The sequence below is a fragment of the Kryptolebias marmoratus genome, linkage group LG15, assembly GCF_001649575.2.
Source record: "Kryptolebias marmoratus isolate JLee-2015 linkage group LG15, ASM164957v2, whole genome shotgun sequence".
NCBI classification, from domain to species: Eukaryota; Metazoa; Chordata; class Actinopteri; order Cyprinodontiformes; family Rivulidae; genus Kryptolebias; species Kryptolebias marmoratus.
Window position 1 is genome coordinate 6502081 of NC_051444.1, and position 24607 is coordinate 6526687.

Sequence of the window (24607 nt, forward strand, 5' to 3'; positions counted from 1 at the left end):
GCAGGCTGTCTAGTTTTCTACCACCTGAAACAATGTTGCACGGCAGATATGATAGTTTATAACTGGATAATTGATCAGATTTTACATATAATACAGCTGTTATGATATATTTGACACAACTACTTCTTCCGATCATCTTGGATTTGCTGACAGGAACACATCAGTTCTCTCTTCGAAATGGTTGTTTGCGTGCATGTATGTAAGTGCAACTATATATGTGCATGTGCATGTCTGGTGCCCAAAGCAGAGTGATGCCCCCGCTGATTCTGCTCCTCCAGCTCTTTGTCCTGCAGCACTCAGTGTGTCTGCCTCCTCGGGAGACTGTCAGGCTTCTCTAGTGTGGCTCCACAAAGGCCCAGCCTCCTTTGAGGTGTTAAAAACTTCCATTTATGCATCTCCCTGGACAAAAAAAAAAAAAAAGAAAAAAGGAAAAAAAGCACCAAGCCCATTTGAGTCCAGTAGCAACACAGGCAGACATTGTGGCCACGCTTCTCTAGCACTCATTTCACAGATTCTAAAACCAGTATGTGGTGAACAGGATTTGAGGGGCTAAAGTGCCCCACGAGGGCCAGGCGATAAGAGGGGAGAAACGCCACCACACAGTAAACTAGAAGATGGGTCCAGGAAAATAAACACATTACCTGGGAGAGAGAAGGGGGAGACTTGTTTTCGTACCCCTGCCCCCAACATACACACCAACACAAAGCTCCACACCGAATGAAAAAAGAAACAAGGATAAAAAAGGGGGAAAAATGAAAAGAAATATGTGTGTATATCTTGAAAGTTAAGAAAAGAGGGCTTCTCAGCGTGCCAAAAGACAAGCCTATTCTGTGTTCTCTGTCTTCACAGTCTTTGGAGTAAAAAATATGTGCGAGGAAATAAAAGAGAAGTGATAGGTTGCACAGCAGCCTCTTAGGAACACTGGGGACTGAAAGCTGTCCACTGTGGAGGAAAACATTTTCTCCCTGCCTCAGTTGCTCAGTAAATAGACCTTTATTCCTGTTATTTGATGCAAAGAAATGACAGATAATGTATTTGCCATGAAAGTCTTGTTCACCCACGGCACTGTTTCTGAATCGAGCCTGTAACAAACTCTCAGTACAAAAGCTGCCGCTCAAGAGTGGGACTTTTTCTTCTCTCCTTTATCTGACATCACTGCACGTCAGCTCTGCCAAAATACCAGTCACTGTTTTACTCACGCCAAAGATGTTTTTAACTGGAGTGACATGCTGGTAGTCATTCTTGACATGCTGGCGTGAAACGTTTTGTGAGTGTCTCCTCTGATGTATTTCAGTGTCAGTGCAGGATCAGCCAGATACAGAAAAAAAAACCACTGTCTTGGAGAAACAGAGTAAAAATAAAAAAAGAAAAGAAAAGAAAGGGAAAGATTTGTAAGGTTGTGACAGATGACGGTGCACTGGAGCGTAAAACAGCTGTTTGGTTGTGACTGACCACATTTTCAACACCAAATAACTCAATGATACGGTGGATCTCTTGTAGAAATACAGCATGTCTTTCTAACGACACTCTGCTGGATGTTTTATGTGTCCACAGTTGTGTCCATCAAACTAGTCAATACAGTTTGTGTGTCAACACTCTACCTCAACTCTTGCTGTTCCTCTCAGATGTTGCTAATACAGGAAGAATTAACTTTGTGGAACTGGATATTTAACAGGCAATTTCAGATGTTCAATTAAGATATCAGACATTTCTGTGCCAGAATGTTCTAAGCTTCATCTTCAACACACCCCCTACTCTTTCCCCCTATTTCCCCTGGGACCACTGTTACAGCCCCATCTCATTGCATCCTAAAGTCCCCCCCATGCAGTTTCCAGCCTAACTATGTGGCTGCTGCTTCTGCAGAGATAACCACACTGCATCCAGGTAGGGAGCAGCCTACTGATGGCATAGATTACCTCTATTGTCAAAATAACTAACTCTGCAGAATTCCTACTTTAGCACGTTTGGACGAAGAGGAGAGTGAGGATTTGGGACGGAGGATTGGAAGGATATTTTTTAAAACATGCTGCAGATCTGGACAAATTCCAATCAGGAGTTGAAGCACAAGTTTTGGCTTGCTTGTGCATATCCACATACACAACTTCAACACACATGCAGAGTATGCAGAAGGCACATCATCATGTACAGACACCTACCATCCATGCAGGAAATGTAAAAATGTATTAGTTTTATGTTGAATTAAATAAAGTACGTGAAACCACAACTTGAATTTTGTCAGAACAGATGGAGATTGGTCTCTTCTGTGCTGCATACAGCTGTGGTGATGCAGAGCTTCTGTAATGTGATGGATAAAAAAAGACAGCTCTCTGTTATGGACAAGAAAAATTAAATGAAGCGTATCACCCACTGTACAAACACATGCATTTGGAATTGGAATTTGATCTGAAACGAAACATTTCTGAAATGTAGCAGTAAAAACACTTTATCATGTTCTGTACAAGAAGCTCAAATTCAAATGATAATTTAGAAATGCTGACAGGTGAAATAAAGATACATGTCAGCGTTTTAATTTGAATCTAGTGTTGTATGTAGAGTATGTCTGAACTATGGCAAATATGGGTTTAAAATGTTAACACATATGGGTTTAAAATGTTAAACGTTGACAGCGTTTAAGAAAATGAAATGCAACAAATCAGTGTGTTAGTGATTTGAACACATATAATGGCTGTAAATGATGCTATGATTACTTAACATAAAAGCTTTCATTGCAAGTTGCATTTGGTTCTGTGTGAATGTGTGTGTGTTTGCAGCCAAAGCAAGAGAAAAGGCCACTCTTTGACAGAAATGCCACAGGTGGCTGTGAGCTATCTGTCTCTGCTCCTTTGATGTCGACTGCATCACTATGTTCAGAGTTTGGTACCTGAGAGCAAGAAAAAAAGAAGTCTTCAGTAATTTCAGAGTAGAATTTCAACATAAACCATTTCTCTATCCCACAGTCAAACAAAAACTTGACTGCTTGTAATTGTTTTTTTTTAATTGTTGCTGATTGTGTGATTGGTAATAAAAGAGGGTTTGTTTAATATTTCCTGGTTCTACATGCTGCTCCAATAATAGCCGGTTGACACTGAATCTTACTAAACCACAGGGATTCCTACATTTGTTTCATTGTAATGTCATCTGGCTTCGTTCATTATTTTCAATTATAAATTCTTTTGTGATTTTTTTTTTTTTTTTTTTTTTCCCCTCTCACAGAAATAATTAACTTAAATAACCAGTGGATAAATAATACAGCTCCCCACGTCTTATTTACCCGATTGTTCTCAATTAAGTTTAAATTATTAATTCAAAGGATTGTTATAATAATACTCTGTGATTACATGAGCTCTCATTTATTTAGACAAAGGATTACCAAATTACCATCTATTTAGTCTTTTTTTCCAGCAGGAAGGGATTCTTGACTGAATAGTTACAAATAGGTTAATCCTGTGCATGCATGAATCCAGGATTTATTGAGCTGAAATCAACTCAAAATCAATAAGAACATTTAGGGTTATGTCTTTGATTAAATCAGCTGATTGATGTTTTACTTGCCATGAAATAAAACTTTATATATTAATCTTTATCATAATAAAGAGGGAAATATCTTGTTAATGTGTGTAAAGGATATTTCTTGAAAGAAAATGTAGTTTTTATTGTGTTGGAAGCAACACACTGCTGTATGGAGCAGCTTTCCATTCAGCTGGGGTCACAGGGGTCCCCCTCTCTCCCATTGTCACGTCTAGCCTCAAGGCTGCCACATTCAGACCCGTCTCACCACGTTAGCCCACCATCCTCCCACGCAGCCGACTCCACTGTGCTCTGACAACAATGCAGTGGAAGTCTATATATTTATCCAGTCTTGTTGGTGGTGGCTTATTGGCCCCAGCAATAGAAGACTGAGGTGCAGTAGTGCAAATTAGTGACAGATCAGTTAAGCGCGACCTTAAAAAACCCTTGGCCTTGTTTAATTGGCAGTGTTGAAGCAGATTAATTGTATAAATCAGCTGGTAATGAGATCTTGGCTTATTGTGAAAAAACAAGATAATGTGAGAAAATGGACCTGAATGAGCTTGGAGCTTTTCCACCTCCTATGCTATGAGCTCAGATAAATGAAATAGTGTTTCTCTATTGTCATTATTTGTTCATTTTGGGGGTCTTTTAAGATTTTTATTTTTCTAGATTTAACATTTATCTGTCCAGCCGAGTTTTGCTGAGGTTAAAAGTTACACCTCTTTGTTGACCAGAACAAACCGCAAGGCTAATAAGAAAATATAGAACTACCAAGTCTCAAGCAGTAGTCAATATTTGTCACAAGTCATCAATATAAGGAATGAAATTACGTAAATAGGTTAAAACAGTTAAAACCAGATGCAGCTTTCAACTCACTTAATTCATCCAGCGTCATAGATTAGTCATTTCTCTTTCACTCTTTCCATAATCTAGTGTTAGAAATACGTAGATCAGTAGGTATGAAGACAGAGAAACAACACTATCTCTATATATAAATTAGGTTATTTCCACAGGTCAGCATGGTAATCTGACTCCAAAATACACAATGCCTTTTTGAGAGGAAACTTCAAAATGTGTTTGAAGTTCTTAGTGCTTGATAATAATTTGTTCTTGGCACAGAGATGTGCAACGATGCATGGACACACACAGCATCATCCTAATCAAACAAGGACCTAAAAATATTCCTTTGTTCCCAGACAATCAGTGGGCATAAAATAAAAACCCAATTCAAGTTCCAGTTTTTAACTAATTGTTGACTTTATTGTGTAAAACAGATTAATTGGTGCTGACCAGTAACCATTTCTAGATATTTGTACTGATACAGATTATGCCTCAGAGCCTTGAAAAGTGACAGTGGCTCAGATGATGCAAACTGTGCTTTCTTTTTCTTCCCTGCAGCTTCCTGAGTCTTTGTGCGCTCTTTAACAGAGTCACTTCAATAGACAAGCTGAAACTAGCAGAGCATGGCCTCTAAATAAATCATTAGGAGGCAGCGCTTGATGAAAGACGGCAAAGTTAAATAAAACAACTGGTTTATATGAAAGCTATTTATTAGTTAAAGCTGTAGATGGGAAGACAGATTAATGAGGCATAAGAGAAGAAGATTTTAAACACTGTCTAGGACCAGTTATCAATAGCTGCTATAAGATCTGAAAGTCAGAAAGTAACAAAGCTCTTTCATCTCAGTTGTGCAGATACTGACCCTCAGCAAACAGTTAATATGATCCAACATCTCTCTACTTGTTTCACTTTTCTGGTGATATAGGTAAATCCAGTTACTTAAAGTCACTGATTTTTAAATGATCTGAAAACCCACTTTAAGAGCATTTTGAATATGCAGTGTTTTGGTCTAAATTTAGTGAAGTGACACACCTAAAGTCTTCTTCTGTCTTTTTGCTTACGTTCCAGGTAATTTACATGAGTTCAAAATCAGCCGACCAGTGATCACTGGAAGCTGGGGATCGAGTCTTTCAGTTTTTTGTAAGTATCTTTTTGCCTCTTCAGCTGTCTCTATCTTGCCACACGTCTCCTACACCCCTGCTGACTTTCACCCACACTGAACACCTGCATCAAATGAAGTGGACAATTGGATGGGCTTACAATGCATGCACAATTAAACAGTTTCAGGCACAAAGTTACTGACAGAACTTTCAAAATATTAGAGTCAAACTTATTTTTGTTGCAGTTTTTTTTTCCAATTACTGATTGTTTCTCGTTCCTGTGTTTTTGCATTACCGTTGCCGTTTCTTGTTTGTAGTGTGATCTGTTCTTTGAATGGAAGCTGAAGTTGTTTGTAGGTCCAATTTTTATTTGTTATTACTGTTATTATTATTTTGTTTTTGTTCTGACTAAATTACAAATGGTCAAAAAATAGAAGAAAAGAGGCACTTAATTTGGACAAACAACAATGACTTGTTGCCTGGAATCAATTATAAAACTGTAAAGAGTTTTTGCAACAACTTGTCTTCTACACTTTTTGTTGAATTATCTCTGAGATCTGACAAATCAAGATCAGATAATCCTATACTATTTATGTAAACAATGCACATTAATCCCATAAGTACTTTAGGAAGACATCTTTATTAGGCCACGTATAGGCACCACCAGGCCTGCATTTATACTAATCAAAGAAAAGGTGCTGAACACTGCTTGTATACAGAAATGTCAGTTTAAGAGGCTTTCTTGAAACTTCTAAAGCAACATACAAATACAGTTGCTAAGAAATGTGACATTTTACTTTAAAATGGAGCTGAGTACACCACAACCTTCTCTGCATAAATATTACTCTAACAGTCTTTGTGCAGCTGCAGCCCATGCAGGATTTCAAATGAAAATATATCTAAGATATTAAACAAATAAAGGTGAGGAACTTAGTTGATATTATTCCTTTTTTCCAAATGTCATTGGTGATATCATGGGACTCATATTAATGTGACTTGGAAGCTCTTCAATAACAGCCATGAAACGCCTCTCTGAATTCAAAGTTCAGGGCCATTTGCCATTGTTTGATCATGCCATTTCACGTCACATGATGTCTTATGCTCAGACGAACATGCACCTGCCAACCAGCAGCCTATTTTTGCTGTTAGTGTTGTAGCGTTGCAACATCAAGTTATCAGTCGGATCAAATTTAACAAGATACTGTAGACACAACTAATGATCAAATAAAGCAAATAAACACACTCCATGTACTCCAGTGAACTGAATCATCTAAAAATTTATCGACAGAGACACAATGAGAACACAGACTCCATTAAAAATATGTAAAAAGTCCCATTTTAACATATTAGGTAAAGGATTATCAATTCCAGGTAAGTTATTTACAGAAGATTTGTTCATTACCAGACAAGGATGTGTTAACATAAAAATGTGTTAAATCTCTGAGTGTTAAATTAAATGATTTAGTAACTCTTTCGGTGTTTAAGAATTGACTCCAGCTAGTCACTCATCAAAACTTGGCTGTTTACAGCAAATAAAGCAAATGGAGCCAAGTCAGTGAACATTTTAAAACTACATAAAGACAGGGCATGAATGATTTGGAAATAAAAACTTAAGTTTGTTCTTGAAATGTTTTAGTCACCTGTCAGTATTTGTTACAGACAGGAACCCCCCAAGGGCTCACCGTGGATGAGTCCCACTCATATTTAGCTGGATAAAGACAATCAAGTATTTGAATATTCTTGACTTGCAGGTTTAATTAATCTCCAAATATGACAGGAAGTAATTGAGTTTGTGTTGCTTATATAGCATGCTTAATTACACTCATTCAGTCCCATCTGGAAACACCTGAGAGTATGTTGAAGCATCTGAATGGATACACTCTTTGTTAATGTGCCATTTACCTAATAAGCTGCAACCACACAGTCTCACAGCTTTTCAGCTCAGTATCGATGGCTCCACTGAAGTGATATGGGGAGCCATTTTGTCAGAAATTAAATAAACAGCACTTCATCATAAAATGAAAATGAATAACCTTTGAATGGTCGCTCTCTGTCTATTATTCAGCAAATGAGCCTCTTCAGTCCACTGACCCTTCAATGATTGTGGTCAACATGCTAAACCGAGATTGCTTGACAACGACTGCCTAACAATGATTTCAATCTGATCAGCCTCAGTTACTTCAGTAGATCCCAGAGTTAATTTGAGAATACTAATTGATTCACATGTCATTATCTGAAGTAAAACTTGCATCAGTTTTATTTAGCTTTCTAAATTCTGCATTTATTCAGCTGATTACACTGTGTTACTAATTAATGCCTTTTTTTAAGTTCTCAAAAATAATACTTAAACTATTTATTATGTGTCATGTTATGCCTTTACTTAACTTGGAAATTATAGCCTTATCTTTACTTAACAAAATAAAAAAGGATTTAACCTCTGAGTGTATTATTGTTATTATATGGTTCAATGAATTGTAGGAGTGAAAAACATAATTCAATTTTTTTCTGTTGTCCTGCTTCTCATTTTGTCTTTCCCCCGGTATCTACTGAACATATAAATAAAAAACAGGACCACAGAACACGTTATTAATCTTCCCGCACCCCAGCTGTAGAAAGTAATGCATAACTAAAAGTCTGGTAAAATGAATTAATGATTTCAGCCATGAGCTTCTCGCCCAAAAAGCCATGAATCGTCTCCAACTGATAATGCACCACGACCCCGGAGTGTGAAATCCCTGTTGCGTTGAGAGTAGCCAGTTAATTGATTCGCAAATTATTTAAAGTTTGTGGTGCCCAGGGGAGCACTGAGCTCTAATGACAACCCATTTCGAGAAAGCTGAAAAACTCTTCTGAGCCAAGATGGCACTGCATTGTATTATTAAGGTGACAAGTTTAATCTGAGCCTCATGAGAAGTGATGTGTATCCTACATTGTGTTCTTGAGTCAATTTTGATGTGTTATATGCTGAAATTAAGATTATTTTTGATTCATTCTACATTTATTTACAAACTAGTATTGTTGCTCTTTCTAAGAAAGCAACAATTACCAAGGAATGAAGCTGAATTAAATTAAATAATAAAGGAAAAGAATGAAGATTTATTGGCACATTTTTAGTACAAGTTAGGTTTCTATAGGACAAAGATAATTTATACTGTCAGAATGTCAGATCTAGACTTTGTGCTCTTAAGAAACTGCATCAAAATTAAATAATCTTTAAAGGTAATAAACAGTGATAGATAAAACTTTTGTCATTTGTGGCATGATGTCAGTGCTCCACATTAAGTCTAAACTGAGCATGTAAAACAACAGTTTGAAAAACACCCAATGAAAAGACAATTTAGGGAGAAGTTGTGAATTTTTTTGTTGCAAAGAGCAGGACAGAGCAAAATGTACATATGTATAAATACAAGTGACACTTAAATGTATTTATGCTGTTTTATTAAACGTAACAAAGGTAGGAATATATTAGAAAATGACTGACATGCAAACTATGTAAGGTAATAATTTTCAGTTTCTGTAAGACGACAGTGTCAAGTAATACCTGTGGAGAATATGCTCATCTGCAAGTTTACACACTGCATGGTTATTGCTTTTAAGTAGAAGATGTTGGACCTCGGTGTTAATATCAAGAAGCCTCTAATCTCGACCCATTAGCAACTGCTGTCATTCAGACACACGGTGTTGGCCTGATTTAAATAAAATGAAATGAAGATGGTTGTTTCTGCTCCCTTGGCTTCACTCATTGCCATAAACATATGCTCTGTGCCCGCTTCTTTCCATCTTATTTATGACTTTAATTTGTTGTGTGGGCTGCACAAGAAATCAAATTTAATCCAATCCTCCCAGGGACCCTGTCATATAATAACATGGTAATTTCTGTGTATCCTTTTGAAAAATGAGGAAATTAATTCTTCCTGACATGTTCTAATTATTCCAGTGTGAACAGCGGATGGGATCCCCCCTCCCTCCTTCGTCCCATCCCCCCCCTTCTCCTCCCAAGCTCCCTAAGTGTCAGTTGCCGTCGGGTGGCAAGGTGCTAATGCTGACCAGCAGCGCGTTTAATTTGAAACATGAGCAGACACCTTTCAACACACCTTCCTAATGTTGGAGTGGCTCACACAAATTAATTCACTACTCATCTGGCAACTCTGACTGAAATAGGTGTGCGTCTGTGTGCATGAAAACAGATGCTTCTGTTTGTGTGTATGCAAATGTTACAGTATATAAAGAGTATGGTGGTCATTTGGACACTATTTCCTTTAATAAAAGCATCATAAAGTGTGTGTTTGGATCTCACTATCCTGCACAAGGCATATATAGCTTGAAAGTAATAGGACAGTACAAAAAATTAGTTACCATCAGTGATTTAAAAAAAAAAATGTTCTGACTATTTACACAGGGTACATCACTGTATGCATTCAGCCTTCCGAGAGAAGTAATCATCTTGCAGTCTTTGTGTGTATAATGTGGAACCAACTAAGACAAGAGGAGGCAAAAAGAATAAACACAATTACTGAACTTTAGTGTCGGGTTAAAACCACAAAACTGTTACTGATTAGGTACATGTTGTCTCATGGTCACAGAGTAGAGGGCCTATAGTTGTGACGTCATGGTCTCGTCATGGAGAAAAGTGCACTGCTTAGTGAGCGGCTGGTGACTCAGACAAGGGTGAGGTGTCCACATTTCTGCCAGGCCTAGAAGGATTAAAGTACGTCCCCTAAGCCCACCCCCATTTCCCCACACCCTGCAGGGCTAATCACCGGTGTTTCAGATCTAGACAGAGGGAGCAAGTTCACTTTTCATCACTATGGAACAACTGAAACAAAAGCCGCCGATTAGGCTGCCACTGTATTGGCTCCGTAAACGTACTTTAGAAGGTTGCTTCAAGTTAAATGTCCTGAATCTCTCCTGAATCTCCTTACTCTTTGTATCTTTCTTTCTAAGTATTGAATTTTTCATATTCTTTATTTTAGGGGAATACACTAATTAACCCGAGTTGTAGTAACTGGTTTGATCTGTGTAGCTAACTTCTGTGTCTCACTATGGGCTGCACACTATGTGAGCCTGGTAATGACTGAAGACTGAGAGTGCTGTATTGTGCCAAGACCCACATGGCTGCTGGCGGTGCATTAAATCAGCAGTCAATTTGACTGGAAGTTTGAAATCTGGGCTAGGTTAAGGGATGTGCTAAAGCCATGTTAATAGCTAGCTAGTTGTCCATATGGTACTGCTTTAATAGAGCACATTTGTTGCAGATGGTGGGAGACTTGGTTAAGCAGAGGCAGCTTTTGGCAGAAGCTCATTCTTTGAAAGGCTGCTGAGCTGCTCACGCTGGTTCAGGCCAACTTTGGGATGTCTATTCTCTAAGTTTCTCTCTTAACAAAGTCTGCCCTAGAATTAGCTGAGACTTGATTGACAAGGCATTCTTAGTATTTGTCCTAAGACAAAAACACTTTTTCTTTAGGTTGGTTATTTGCTCTACAAACGCCACCTTTGCTTTCTTACTCTCAGTTAAGTTGTTTCTGACCACAATTGGACTGTAGAAAGCAGAAACAGCTGAGGAAACACAAGAATACAAACAGTGAAGATATAGACAGTGAAACAACAAGAGTTTATGACATACAACCCAAAATAAAGATAAAAAATGACTATGGCCTGATCTGATAGACTGCTGACAGGAATACATTAATTTAGTAGTAAAATGTTTTTGTTCAGCTTATTTGTTGTTAGCTTTATGTAGATACATGTTTGTGCAGTTCATGTAATAAATGACAACAAATTTAATGTATGTTCATATTTTAGCTGTTGTTAGTACATGCTTCAAGTTAGGAGTGACTTCATACAGTATTTGTGTTGATTATTATCTTGGTTTGTGTGTGCCTGCAGTGTGTGCTTTTTGCACTCAGAGAAGTGAGGAGACACGCTTGATCTGCTCTGCACTGTTTGACGGTTGTTTTCTCACGTTGTCACTGGCTTGGTGCGCTGTGGCATGGTGATGGTATTATGTGCACTGGGCCCAACTGAGTGCAGAAAAGAGCAGGGCTGCAGTACCCCTGGCTGTGCCACTCCCCGCCTCCCCAGACACCTTATTGTGAGAAAAGTCTCGGCTGAGCCCTCTGGGCCTTGTGGAACCACTGCTTCGCTAAGTGCTGGCCAGACTGAAAGGCACAGTGTCCTTGGGCCTGGCTCATTCTTTCCATTTTCTCAAAGGCTTTGTCTCCATAAGCTTTTTGAGACAGAGGGGAAAATGCCAAATTACACCCATGTCACTAAAACTTAATATTGTTTATAGGCTAAGATGTCATTTGTTCTTATGTTTTTCATGATTATGAAAGATTGTAATTAAAGTTGAATTCCAGTGAAGTGTTTTTCCAATCAGTAATGGTTTCACAAAAGATCTGTGGTATGTGGACTCTTTATCTTTTGAACTTTAAAGTAATGAAACCTTAAAATGCTAGGGTGAAATGCCTTAATGATGTTTCTGCAACGTATTCTTGTCATTTTTCAGAAGTTAAATATCTGTACAAGGCTCATTGTGAGATCTAAGAAACTTTCAGCAAGTAATAAAATTTTTCACTGACAAATTTGTTCTTCAAAATTTCTGCTTGTTTTTACCACTTAAAACAAAGCACATGCACAATCCAGTCTAACACAATAAAAACATATATTACACAACCCAATAACATAATGGAAACCTGTTGTAAGTCAATTTTAGCCATGTGTCTCCAGTTTTTTTGTGGCTAAGGCTTCTGAACGACCTATACAAGTGGTGACATCATGACCACATCCTTTTGCCTCATTGGTGCTGTGATTCCCAGTGGCCAGGCTCCTAGAAGCCACAGCAGCCTCGCCACACATGGGCTGCAGCTGGACCACCACTGGCTACTCTGAACAGACTGGATCTGTGGTTGCAGAGCTGGATCTATGCGCATATATCTTCACACAGCAGTGGATAAAGACTGTGTGGGGATCAGTAGGCAGAGTTTATTTGATGCAAACATATCATCAGTGAAAACCGATGTTGTATGCAAATCCAATCCCTCGTTGGAAAGAGGTATAATTAATGATGTCACTTCATAAAGAGGGGATGGGTTCCGAGTCATATTTCTGCTTTAATTAAAGACATAAGATCTTGTATAGGAGGAAGATGTATAATCAGTGTTTTTTTTTCTTCTTTTATTTCCTCTTTTTACCCTTCTTTCCTTTTTCCTCTTGCTCTTCTTTTTGATTATCACTCATTCCTTAGTGAAAAAAAAAGTAATCTCTGTGATTTTTCCTGCCAGAACCCCACACGCTGACATGGAGGGCTTTCTTCGTAGCAGCTTTTTACTGAGGTTAGTTTCATTTCCGTTGTTGCCATTTAGGATCATAGGTCGGGCAAGGGGGTGGTAGCGGGCTCACAGGGGTTAATCTCTCTGACACATTGTTAGCTGTGGACTTTGTCCCGTGTGTGTGTGCACATGTTTGTGTGTGCACATACGTGTGTACATTTTTGAAGACTGTCAAACATGGATTCTAACATATTTACCCAAGCTGTGTGTTATGATTGTGTTTGTGTACTGCGTGGCTGAAAAGCATGCTCACCCTGGTAGCCTTGACTCTGACTGAAAGCACACATCAACAACTTGGGGGTCACATACTGTACACATGAGTTGTCCCCACCCCTCCCTTCCTCTCCTTTCACAGTTTTAACAGCCTGCAGGTCAGGCTCTTTGTGTCTTCATACTGCATGCTCTTGTCTGACCACTCTCCTCATCTGCCATGCCTTGCTAAACACCCTTATCAGGGATGTGGGGGTGAGGCAAATGGTGGCACATCAGTTTGGTGTTGTACTGTTGTTTCTTGTGTTTGTATTTGACCTAATGTAAAGATTTGCTTTTTTGGTCTTTACCCATCTTGTGTTTCTAATTAAAAATTTGTGCTGTCATTACACACATTGGAAGTAAATAAGCAAGCTTATTTACCATTGGCTCCTCTCCTAGTCAGCCACCTTCTCTAGGCTCCAGTGTTGCTCCCTAATTAGGGTTGGCTCATTAAAAGCCACAGCAGCAGCATCTGCCTTTCAAAGCTGCTGTCAGCCAAACTTTACTAAAGCTAATGAATCCTCTTTGATTTCCTTTTCTAAAGGTCACTTATTTGATTAAATTAACAGCATTTTTTCCCTCTCTCTCTGAGAACTGTTGGGGGCATTTTAAAAAGAAAGGACAATTTGATACCATTACTCTCGCTCGTCAAAATGTCCTTCAGGAATTCAATGGGAAAACGTCTTGCCTATTAGAAATGATTTTAATTTTCTTTCGAATTCAAACAGATGAAATCCCACATTTATAACCTTAATAAAGAGAGGGAAAAAAGCAAGTTTAGTTCTGTGCTTTGACAAAAAGAGAAATTAAATCCTGCTAAATCATCCTGTTTGAGTTATATTCACAAGGACAGTTTTTTATACAAACAAATATAACTGTGAGCTGAAAACAGTTTCTTTTTGTTCTAATTCTCTTACACAACTGAGAGAGCATTTATCCCTTCCGAATAAATTAAATACATATATTTAACATGTATTCACAAACACTTGATATATTTACTTTTGTTGCAATAAACAGATAAAATATGAATACACACATGCACCTTACCTGTTTTATCCTTCAGGGCATGGCACCAATTTATTTGGTGTGGTATATCTACTACTGTCTGACAGGAGTTATTCAGGCATACAGCATGTTAAATTTTTGAAAGTGCACTGCCATTGCTCATTTCTGCTTTTTTTTTTTTTTGGAGTGATGCTACAAAGTGGATGGCAGCGTTTAATTCTCACCACCTGTCGAAACCAGTTTGGCAGATGACAAACTGTGCAAAAGACAATCTGTATAATGTTACAGACTGAGGGCTGAACAGTGAAGGGGGACACAGCAGATGTATACCTCAAAGTGATATTTTAAGATGCAATTCAAAATCTTGAAAAAGAAATGAAAGAAAGAAAAGATGACCCTTGACCATAATGTTTCTCAACTGTATCCTTTTCTTTCTCATAAATGAGAGACAGCACTGATTATTCTGACTAGACACATTATTGCACTACTAATGGACACCCTTTTGTCAATGTCAGTTTTAATTAAAGGCAGCAGCAGAAAGATATTATGCACAGTGACTGAGGCCTAGACAATCGGGCCAAGATTAAAGGCAGGCTTTGCTTCAGGGTTAGCCCTTTTACTTTGATAAGTCTTATGTCCTAGAGTGGGTTGTTGGGAGGGGGTAAAAAGGAAAGAGAAAGCTTTGAATAAATGGGACAGACAGGTCTCCAGTGAAAAATCCCCCCTTTTCTTTTTCTTTAAACAACAGAATTAGGTCAAAGGGGGGGTCTCTCTGAGCATTTTCATACATGCAAATCTTCTAAAATATCCACCTGTTGTTTCCTTCTTAAGCTGCACCTTGTCACAGTAGCTCGGCGGATGGGCTTTCATTCATGTGTTGAGTCATGACTTTGGTTTTGAGTCATAAAGAGTTTTTGTAGCTGTAAAAATGCCAACTTTCATTTTTAACAAATGTGTTTTCCTATTGTCACAAATCAAGTTCAAGAATGAATTGTTTAAACATTTTTTCTTTTTCTCAACTCCAAGTCTTTGTTTTAGGCTCTGGTTAAACTATTGCTTTGAAAATGCTCAGTATTTCTTAAACTATAGCAAAAGTTTATGTTTTTTATTATATATATATATATATATATATATATATATATATATATATGTATATGTGTGTGTGTGTGTGTATAACTGGATACAACGCACACAGCATCTTTAATAGACAGTTATACTTGTTTGCTTCTCTTTGTTGATATGATGTGTTTTCACTTTAGATCAATTTTTAATAACACATTTAACAGCGTTTTGTTTGTGCAGTCATAGCGAGTGGAAAAATGAGAGTGAGTGTGAGAGAGAAAGGGGAAGAAACTGATCAGACATGCGAACAGAGAGGCAGAGAGATAAGGACTGAAAGAGAGAGAGAGAAGTCTTCTGTCTCAGCACACTCCCTGTGGGCAGGACCTCCCCCTACATTTTCACCATTATTTGATGTAATGAAAGGAGAAAGAGTGTAACATTGAGATTGTTAATTAATTTCATCTAACAAGATGAAGATAAATGAAACCCACTGATGGCTGACTGGGCTAACGGGCCCATTTAGCATTCCTTCTGCCCTCAAGTCCTGTTTCTCTTCTCTTCTTTACAAGGGAGCGCAGCTGATGGCTGTTTGTACAACCCCACTGCACTCTCAACATGCAAGTTTATTTATGAAACTTTGACAAATTATTTTCTTTTACCTTTGTTGATCAGTCTACTCTCTGTTTTAATTTCCAAATGGATGAACTGCATTTGCATTTGAGTTAGATTTGGAGCCCAGTTATTTTACTGGGCCATACTGACGTTTTTAATAAAGCTAAGTTGATATATTTTATATGAATTAGAATGACTGTATAAATATGTTTTACACTGTAAAATAGGTTTTTGACCATTTGTTATGACAAGATATTCACACTATTGACACATATTATAATACTGGACTCCATACAAAATCTCAGGGGAGTAGGCAAGACTTAAAGTCACACATCCTTACTGCACAGACTCTGGTTCCAAAAATAGAGCATGACAACTTTCATAAACCAGATTCTGCTGGCTTCAATGCTCAGCAAGAGAAGGTGGGAACATTTGGTCTAGTCATTATAATTTATGTTGATGGTCATCATCAATTTTTTTCCCTTTGTCCCTCCCCCTTCACACTAAGGCCATTCTACATGACCTTTTTCTATTTTTTGCTGGATTTGAGACAGTAATTGCACATAACATGTTTATTTATTTAGTTAGTTTTCACAAACAAAGCAAATAGAGGATGAGTCAAATATGCAAAAATCTGCTGTAGCAGGTCAAAATTGGCTGTTGTTTCAAGATTAGTGTTGTTGAAACCAAGAAAGCAATGACGTTTTAGTACAATCAACCAATACACTGTACTTCTATTAAGATCAGACATTTTAACTATGACAAAACAGATTTACTCTAATTAGTTTAATCAACTAAATAATCAAAATCAACTTAACTGAGAGCAAAACATTTACAAAACTTACCAGTTAAGTCAAGTTCAAACAACTACCCAAAAGAGTTCAATCTATAAGCAAATCTAAACAAAACAAATTAACACAGATGTTCACATAACAAAAGATCTTTTAAAAATAAGATAACATTAAGTAATGTTAGTACAAAAACAATATTTTATCTCATATAGCTTAAAATTTTAAGGCAGCCCTTCGCTCATAAAGTTGAAACAATATGTTAGATTTTACAGTGTAGTCTATATAAACCACAACTTTTATTATCGTTTCAGGAAATTAGTTTACATTTTTGAAATTAATGTAGGTGTGTATATATATTCTTTCTAGCTATTTTGTCACCCCCCAGACAAGCATGTGCGGCTCTCAGCTTTTCACCATATGAATGGGTCTTCTCTAATGTGGCCTGGGGGGCTATTTGAATAGCAACACACACACAAAAAGCAGAAAGGACATTTTTCTACAAAGCCAGACAGTTGTCTTCATCCACAAGCAAATCAGCAGTCAATAAAGCTCCTCGCTCAGTGGACACTTTGTACAAGAACTCGAAGGGAGCACAGACCAATCATTATGACACCCATTCTTTGCTCTCTTAGTTCTCAAGTCATCCACAATGGGTTGTTGATTGTATGGAAAACACCAGAACAATTATGTCCTCTGTTTTGGTGGCAGAGCGGCGTTTTAAAGTGCAATCCTCCATAATGGCCTCATTATTGTTATTCTTGGAGCGGGCCTCGGTAGGAAGAAGGAGCTGCTTGCTGTACGTCATTATTTCGTAAATTTCGATTAGCTCATCATGCTGTGTCCTGGCAAACAGAATCATAGCTAATTAAAAGTGAGTGAGCGTTCTTGCCTGTGACTTAAAAGGTAGCACTCGATGGACTGTTAATATGAAAGAAATGGTAAAAAAAGGAGGATTAGAGCCGTTACCCTGGTAACTCCAACTTCCATCTGCGAGGGAACAATGAACTTGTGTTCTTCTACCACCTATGCCACGAAAAACAGAGAGCATGGACGTGAGTGTACTGAAAGGACAAGAACCTTTTTAACAGTAAAGTGGGATTCAGGTCTAATAAGCTCTTTGGTGTGAGTTGTTAGGCGAGACCGCTGGAGTATAGAGGACCACAGAGGTCAATGTGTAATCCTGGGACAGAGAAGGTCGTCTTGGCTTTTACAATAGTAGTTTGTGTCCTGAATTTGTTTTCCTGTTTATATTTGGAATCCAAAACATAAGCCTGTTTATTTATAAAGAACTATAAAAGGAAAAATGAATGCCAGAAACTGCAGCATAAAACAGTCTCCTTGGGATAGGAGTGTAAGCAGCCACACAGCCAAGATTTACAGAATTTCTCAGCTGATTTGGTGAACAAAAACAAGAAGCTGTTTGAATTTTTCCAATAAATAATAAAATTAATTAGGTTCCGACACCTTATGAAAAACATTGTAAAATACTAAGAGAATTAATCCTATTTGTCACTTGTGCATAATAACATATTCCAGTTTATTTTTTTATTTTAAATAACCAATAAACAGTTACTAATATCTTGATCTCAGTGGTATTTCCAAGACAAGAAATGATGATGCCATCTGTAATAGATTGGTGGGATATTAAATTTAAATTAAAATGTTTTTTTAGGCATTTATAGAAAAACATGTTTGATTGGCTCATATAGTTAAAGAGCTGCTGAAATGAAGAAGACTGCTCCTTCCTGCTCTAATATGTCGCTGAGTTAGAATGATCCATGACCAGAGAGGAACAGTATGTGTTTCTCTTTGAGTTTTATGTCCCTTATTACAGCTGCAAAACGTCTGCTCACATTAAGCAAATTTATGAGCGAGGCCAGCGTAACAGCAGTGCAGGTTAATGAATTTGGCATAACTAATTAAACGTTATTGAGGGACGAGTATGAATCCTGTGGTTGAGACAGACGGCAGACAAAGGGGGCAGAGAGGAAGATGAGTCTGAGGACTTTTCTGTTCTCTTCCGTTTTTTTAATTCCTTCAGTACCTTACATTTATAACAAATGAAACACGAGACATGGGAGATAAAAAGAATGCACTGTATTAGAGGTCAAATAGGATGAAAACCTTTATTTTATCACATAAAATAAAATCATTAAGTTGAAAGAAACACACATGTTCCTAACCAAGACAAGAAACTTTACATATTTAAAATTCAAATCCAATTAAATTGATTACAGTTACCATGTAATAATAAATCCAAATTGTTTGAATCATATACATTTTCAATGAACACTTTTCAGGAAGAAGGTATCTTGAGAAAAACAACATACTGAGGATATTAAACACTTTTTGTTACAAAACCAGGCATTGTAAAACTTGTGACATCTAGTGGCAAAGTTGTAGATTTCAACCAACGTCTTTCTTTATAAAATATAAGAATTATTATTTTCAGCTTGGTATACTGCATCACAAGTGAAAACATAAATATTTAATTTAACCTTCATTAGTACAGAAATTTTAATTCCAATCAAAAATATTTTTAAAGCTAACTAAATCTTGAGTAAAGCAAATGTAAATAGGCAAAAGTGATTTTTTTCTTGGCTTATTTCTCATATAATAAGTTGTAAATGAATTTTAGTGACGTCTTTATAGCTTGTTTTATTATTAGGTTGTTTTTGAACCGTTTGACTCAAATATTTTTCTGCCACACTTTTTTCCCTTGTTACACGCTGACAAGCACCGCTACACGCCACGTCTGACATACTCTCCCTGAGAGCAAAGCTTTTCAATTTAGATTTCAATTATCATGTTAGTTTTGTGATTAGACTTTAGTCCTCCAGGAATCAGACCTCTCTGCTCCTCTCTATTCCACTCTATTCCACTTCCCCTGCAATCACATCCCATCTGATGAATTGCGCATATAATTACGGAAGTTATTGAATATGCAGATCACTGCTGACTCTTGGTTTGCAGTTCATAATGCATCAACTCTAACTGTATCAAACAAGGGTCTTGGATAAAAACCCACTTCTAAAATAAGAGAGGGGCAATGTACGATATTAGTCAGATAACAGAGAGCATGAATTAAAAGAAAGACTGTGCTAAGAATCTGTGTGAATCTGTGCGCGTTCCTTTAAACAGGGACTTCACAGTCAGCTCTGCCCTTAGACCAGTCTGAGTGGCCAGCTGGCCCATGCACAAGGTGTTTATGAATCAAGCAAAATGAGGTATTTCCCCCATGTTACAGTATGTTGCTACCATCATACTCGCCATCCCATGATGCAATTCCTGAGAGGTTCTCAAGAGAGGGAGTGAAGCACTTTACGGGCACACCCACAAAAGAAGGATGTGGGAAATGTTTAAACTTTTGATTGCTTTTAAAGAGCTTTCTCAAAAATCTGGGTTGCAAGCAAAGAGACAAAATGTTTCTCGTGCTATGTTTTGCATTTTGCACCCCAAATACTTGGAAGTTGTTACTTGCTTTTCAACAGATTCGTATTTTACCCAACAGAAAACTAGTCTAGCACAATTTTAGTTTAACAGACAGTTGTGGGAATGGAGAGAGAGCAGGTCCTGTATTTTTAGCTTGTGCTATAGTGATGTAGCTGCCATTTATAGCTGAAATGCCCTACTAACACCAGGCTTTATAAAGACACTGTACATCATCATCCTCAGTACACAAACATGTAAACAAAGAAATGTCTGCTTAAAACATTACATCAGGCAGTTTGTGTAATGTAAAAGACAAAGGTAAAATAAGACTGGTGCTAAATCTTTTTTATGTCATCTATTTTACTTAGGGTGGTGTTTCGCTGGGCTGTGACTAGTTGGTGAATGACTTTCATGAGGGAGTGTCTTAAATGTCCTCAGAATGTCTTGAAACCTTTGCAGGGTCCTCACTTTTGATTTAAAAAAGTAAAATAATGTGCGCAACCAGGAATGTAGAATTGAAGTGAATTTTTAAAAATACTTCAAGGAACATCTAAAAATACTTCAAGGAACATATAAGGACCTGACTAATGATCAGGACACAAACCAAAAATATCCTTATACATGTTGATTAATACTTCAGTATTCTGAAAAATGACCAAGTAAATTGTGTACTGAAGTGACCGCTGTAATTTGACTCCCTTTTACTGTAAAGCGTGTGTTGCAAGTGTATTGACCTTTGTCAAGTTCCATCCATTGTTTGCAGAATGGTTACATACTCTACAAGGCTGTGAACAGCACATCTGCTACCTTTAGCTCAGTGGAGAATAGATACACAATCAGGGTTACGGGTTAGGTGTGTGTGTATGCAAGATGGGGTCCATAGCTACTCTGCAACTTAGCGACAGTCCCTATCATCATATCAAATATTTGTCTGTCCTTCGCTCTCTGTTTGCCTTCTATTCTGTCTGCTTTGTTTATTGAAACTTATCTCAGGAAAATTGATAAAGTTTCCAGAAAGTTTGTTACATAAGGCCTGTGTGGATTTTCTGTTTTTGTGCAATAATTAGTAATTTCCTTAAACATATATTCATAAATATTTTATTCACCTTCAATTTCTTCAACTGTTTGAGTCAATTGTTGCTTGAGTTTATTAACTGTATAAGAAAACAATATTAGTTTAGTTTCATTAGTTGTGATTGATTTTCCTATTTGAAATTTAGCTGGTGGTCAAAAATAATTAGAGACAAAGGTTTTCTTTATTTTAAATGGAAAAGTAGTATTTGAGATTACCATATAATTCCCGTGCAGACTAGGGAGCAAAGCCAGGCGAGCTGCATCCATGCACTGTCGTCAGCTGAGTCTCAGCATAATGAGTGTGGTGGCAGGAAACCACAACAGAGCCGGAGCAGAGGCTGCCTGAGAACCAGAGCCCCATGGCCCACAGCCAAACACTCACAGATCCTGCTGCACACTTGTGGCTTTTTAAGAAAGCAATTTTGTTAATGATTTCATTTTGAAAATGTGTCACAATGCATGTGTTGTCTTAGCATGCTAGCAAATAAAATTAAAAAAATAAAAAATAAAAAATAACAAAAACAAAAAGGTATTGTGAACGCTTCCACTACAACCACAGAAAAAATTACATGCAGCTAATTTTAATGTAGCATTTGTTGTGAATTAAACTTCCCAAATCACTTTGTTAATAAACGTGGTACAGTTCAGTACATTGTACACCTCTAGTCATTGCTGCAGACAAATGCAGAAAGTAGTTGAAGCACAATATGAGAATTCAGAGTCATGAAGAGCAACAGACTGGTGAGACATTTTGTGTTTCAGTCAGCATTTAATCCACTACAGAGCCCGATTTCTCAGCATAGAAATACAGCACATTTTTCTGTTCGGTCATGTCTGTCAGCTCTCTGATTTTATTAGAGCTATGTTTCACATTCATTTACTCAGGTTTCCTCAGTGCCGCTCAATGAATGAAACCACTTCAGCGTTGCTGAAACAGCAGCATGTACATGCATTCTGTGAACCAAATTTTAGGGCAATTACTCAGATCAGTGGCTGGAGCTATGGGTTTTGCTCTTCAGATCCCTCTCTTTTTTGCCAATCTATTTTTCTTCCTGTATCAGCTGTCAATCACACATGGTAAATTTTTAACCACCTCCAAACAGAGCTGGTTACCAGCCATTCATTTGGTTCCTTCCCTTTTGCCTGGCTTCCTCCCATCCAACCTGTCAAACTGACACACACTGTTGACCATGCTTTCTATTCAGCCGGGGCAAATTAATTGGTTTCAGCAGTTTAAATCAGCAATCAATGTCAGTTTCCCAACATAATAAGCCTTAATCATAAATCTTTGAGGTGTGGCTTGCCTGACCCCTATTCATCATGGCTCAGCTAGATGGCCTCATCTGGGTGGAGCAAATGAACTACCCCTGTTTTGATTTTCCAATCAGTGTGTCACATGAAAGGTGGCTACTCTCTACCCACCCCAACTCTGTCCTGGCTCTTCATCTCATAGTCTGTGAAAATACGTCAGAACTCATGGACAAAAAAATATATATACAGTATATAATGAGAGATGTCTGTGAATGTCACATGCTTTTTTGTGATAAAATTAGCAAATATGAAGAAAAGCCAAATCTACTGAGCTGTTTATCTTACATCCATTAATACCAAAAGAGCAGCTTAATAATTGCAAAGTTACAGGTAATTTCTTACATTTTCTCTCATTCAGATGTGCTTAGACTGAAAGAAAACAAAACATTTTTCCTTTTCTAGATGTTGTAAAATCTTTAAGGCAGGAATTTAGCTTAAAATCTTTAGATGCTAGCCTCTTTTTCTTTTTTTGGTTTACGATTTTTGAATTTTCTGTTTCCTTTACAACTTGTGATTCTGTTCAGACTTCAGATGCATCTTGCCACTTGTGAGCCTTTTATTCATTTTTTGGCTGTACTGTACTAGATATCACTCTGGATTTGTTGAAGTGAATTCTTTACCGCACAGAGAAACTTAACTTTACAAATGACAGAATGGACCTGGACTGAATAGGACTTTGTTTAACATTCAACAAAAACAGCGCCCCACTCTATATGTCATCTGTCACCGCTGCTTTTCTTTTCTTCAACAATGCTCAATTGTTTCCATGAAAATTTTAGGTCACCCGAACAGATGATTTCTGTATATTACGCTCCTGCCAAATTCCAATCTCTGTTTTCCTTCTCCTGCTCACAAAGGGCTCATAACTTAATGTCAAGTACGAGGCGAACCACAAAGCTCCACTGCTCTCATCAAACATAGTGTTGGTGGATGATTTGACTTGCTGAGAAATTTGCGTAAGTGCTGCAGTAGCAGGTTAAAGCTTATTAGAAAATAAGACAAGAAAAAGTGAAACTTAAAAGAAAAGCGATAGCAGCTGAACTCGTTTCGTTTTGACTGTCAGTGTCCTCTGTTTGCATTCCAACAAGCAGAATCCTCACTCCTTTAATTGATCATTTCCATATAAAAATGACCAGTAAAGAAAGTTTTTTGAAGTCAGCTTTTTTTTCTTTTGAGTACTTGCACATGAGTAAAACATGTGTCCTGAGGAACTGAGAGGCTGTTGTGCTGTCAAGGTCTGAGCTTGTATTCTGTGATTTAAAAAAAAAAATGCCAGTGGCACAGGGGACAGAAAGAGGAGGAGGAGGAGGCAAAGGAAGGATTCAGTCTGTGAGTGCTCATCGACCCTTCCCGATTAGGCAGACAGAGACTTTTAAGCACTCTCACACCTGCATCAGCCTTTGCCTTGGTTGGGGAGCAAGGACACCAACCATGCTGTCACGGCAGCTGCACAAGTGTTTAAAGTAAGGTACAAGGCAGCTCCTCCAACAACATATTATTGCAAATAATTTGCCCTGCAAAGTAATTATCAATGCTCTGCTCAATATGTAAAGTGTGCACTTCAGGTGGCTTGCTTAATTTGCTCTGGGTGGCTATCATTCGAGTGTGGTTTTTAACTGCGGCAACCGCAGCGGTTTCTAATGGAGAAGGTACCAGGAGAGAATGTGAAGTGAAGTTGAAGTGCCACCGTAATTGAGTTGACTTTTTGCAGGGGAAGGTCAACAATAATGGAGCAACAATTTAAACAAATTCATTTTGACAAGTCTCCTATCTCGTTGTGGTTGTTCACTCATTGGTAATTTGTCAGCCATTTACTATATTTTAATTCTTTATTTAAAAGATTTAAGTAAGTTTATATATCGTTGCCTGGGAAAAAAGCAGATCTATTTTAATTCAGCTTGTTTTTGAAATCTCAGGCATTACACAATAGACAAACGTGTGTAAGCATGCACACTCTGTGAGTGAGAGAAAAAGACACCATGCGCAATACACAGCCCACATTATGAGTCGATTATGTATCCAGAAACCTGGCTGCTGCACAGCATGGCACAATTACAATAGAGGGTGATAATTTAATTGTGCTAAACGGTGGATTGTGTGTCAGTGCTCCTCCAGCTGGGAGCTGTCAGGTAGTTATATCTCATTATGGCAGGTGAAGAACCCACAGGAACCCTACCATGACACCTGTTAGAACACGAGGAACCCCTGAAGGGAAACACACAGATGATTTTCCCATTGTCTGACTCACTTATCCTCATACACACACAGATGTATACACACACCAAGC

The 24607-nt window shown here is 37.8% G+C and overlaps 1 protein-coding gene across 3 annotated transcripts in view; it reads left to right on the forward strand.

Moving 5' to 3' along the window:
* sox6 (SRY-box transcription factor 6) overlaps window positions 1–24607 on the forward strand; it is a 125245-nt gene that overhangs the window by 13641 nt on the left and 86997 nt on the right. For 2 of the 3 annotated variants that reach the window (XM_017441909.3, XM_017441915.3), the window contains exons 2-3: window positions 5419–5490; window positions 12734–12784. In XM_017441909.3, the coding sequence (XP_017297398.1) occupies window positions 12750–12784 (35 nt within the window). In that variant the 5' untranslated portion in view covers window positions 5419–5490; window positions 12734–12749. The remainder of the gene's footprint in view (window positions 1–5418; window positions 5491–12733; window positions 12785–24607) is intronic. The other variant, XM_017441921.3, reaches the window with a different exon arrangement.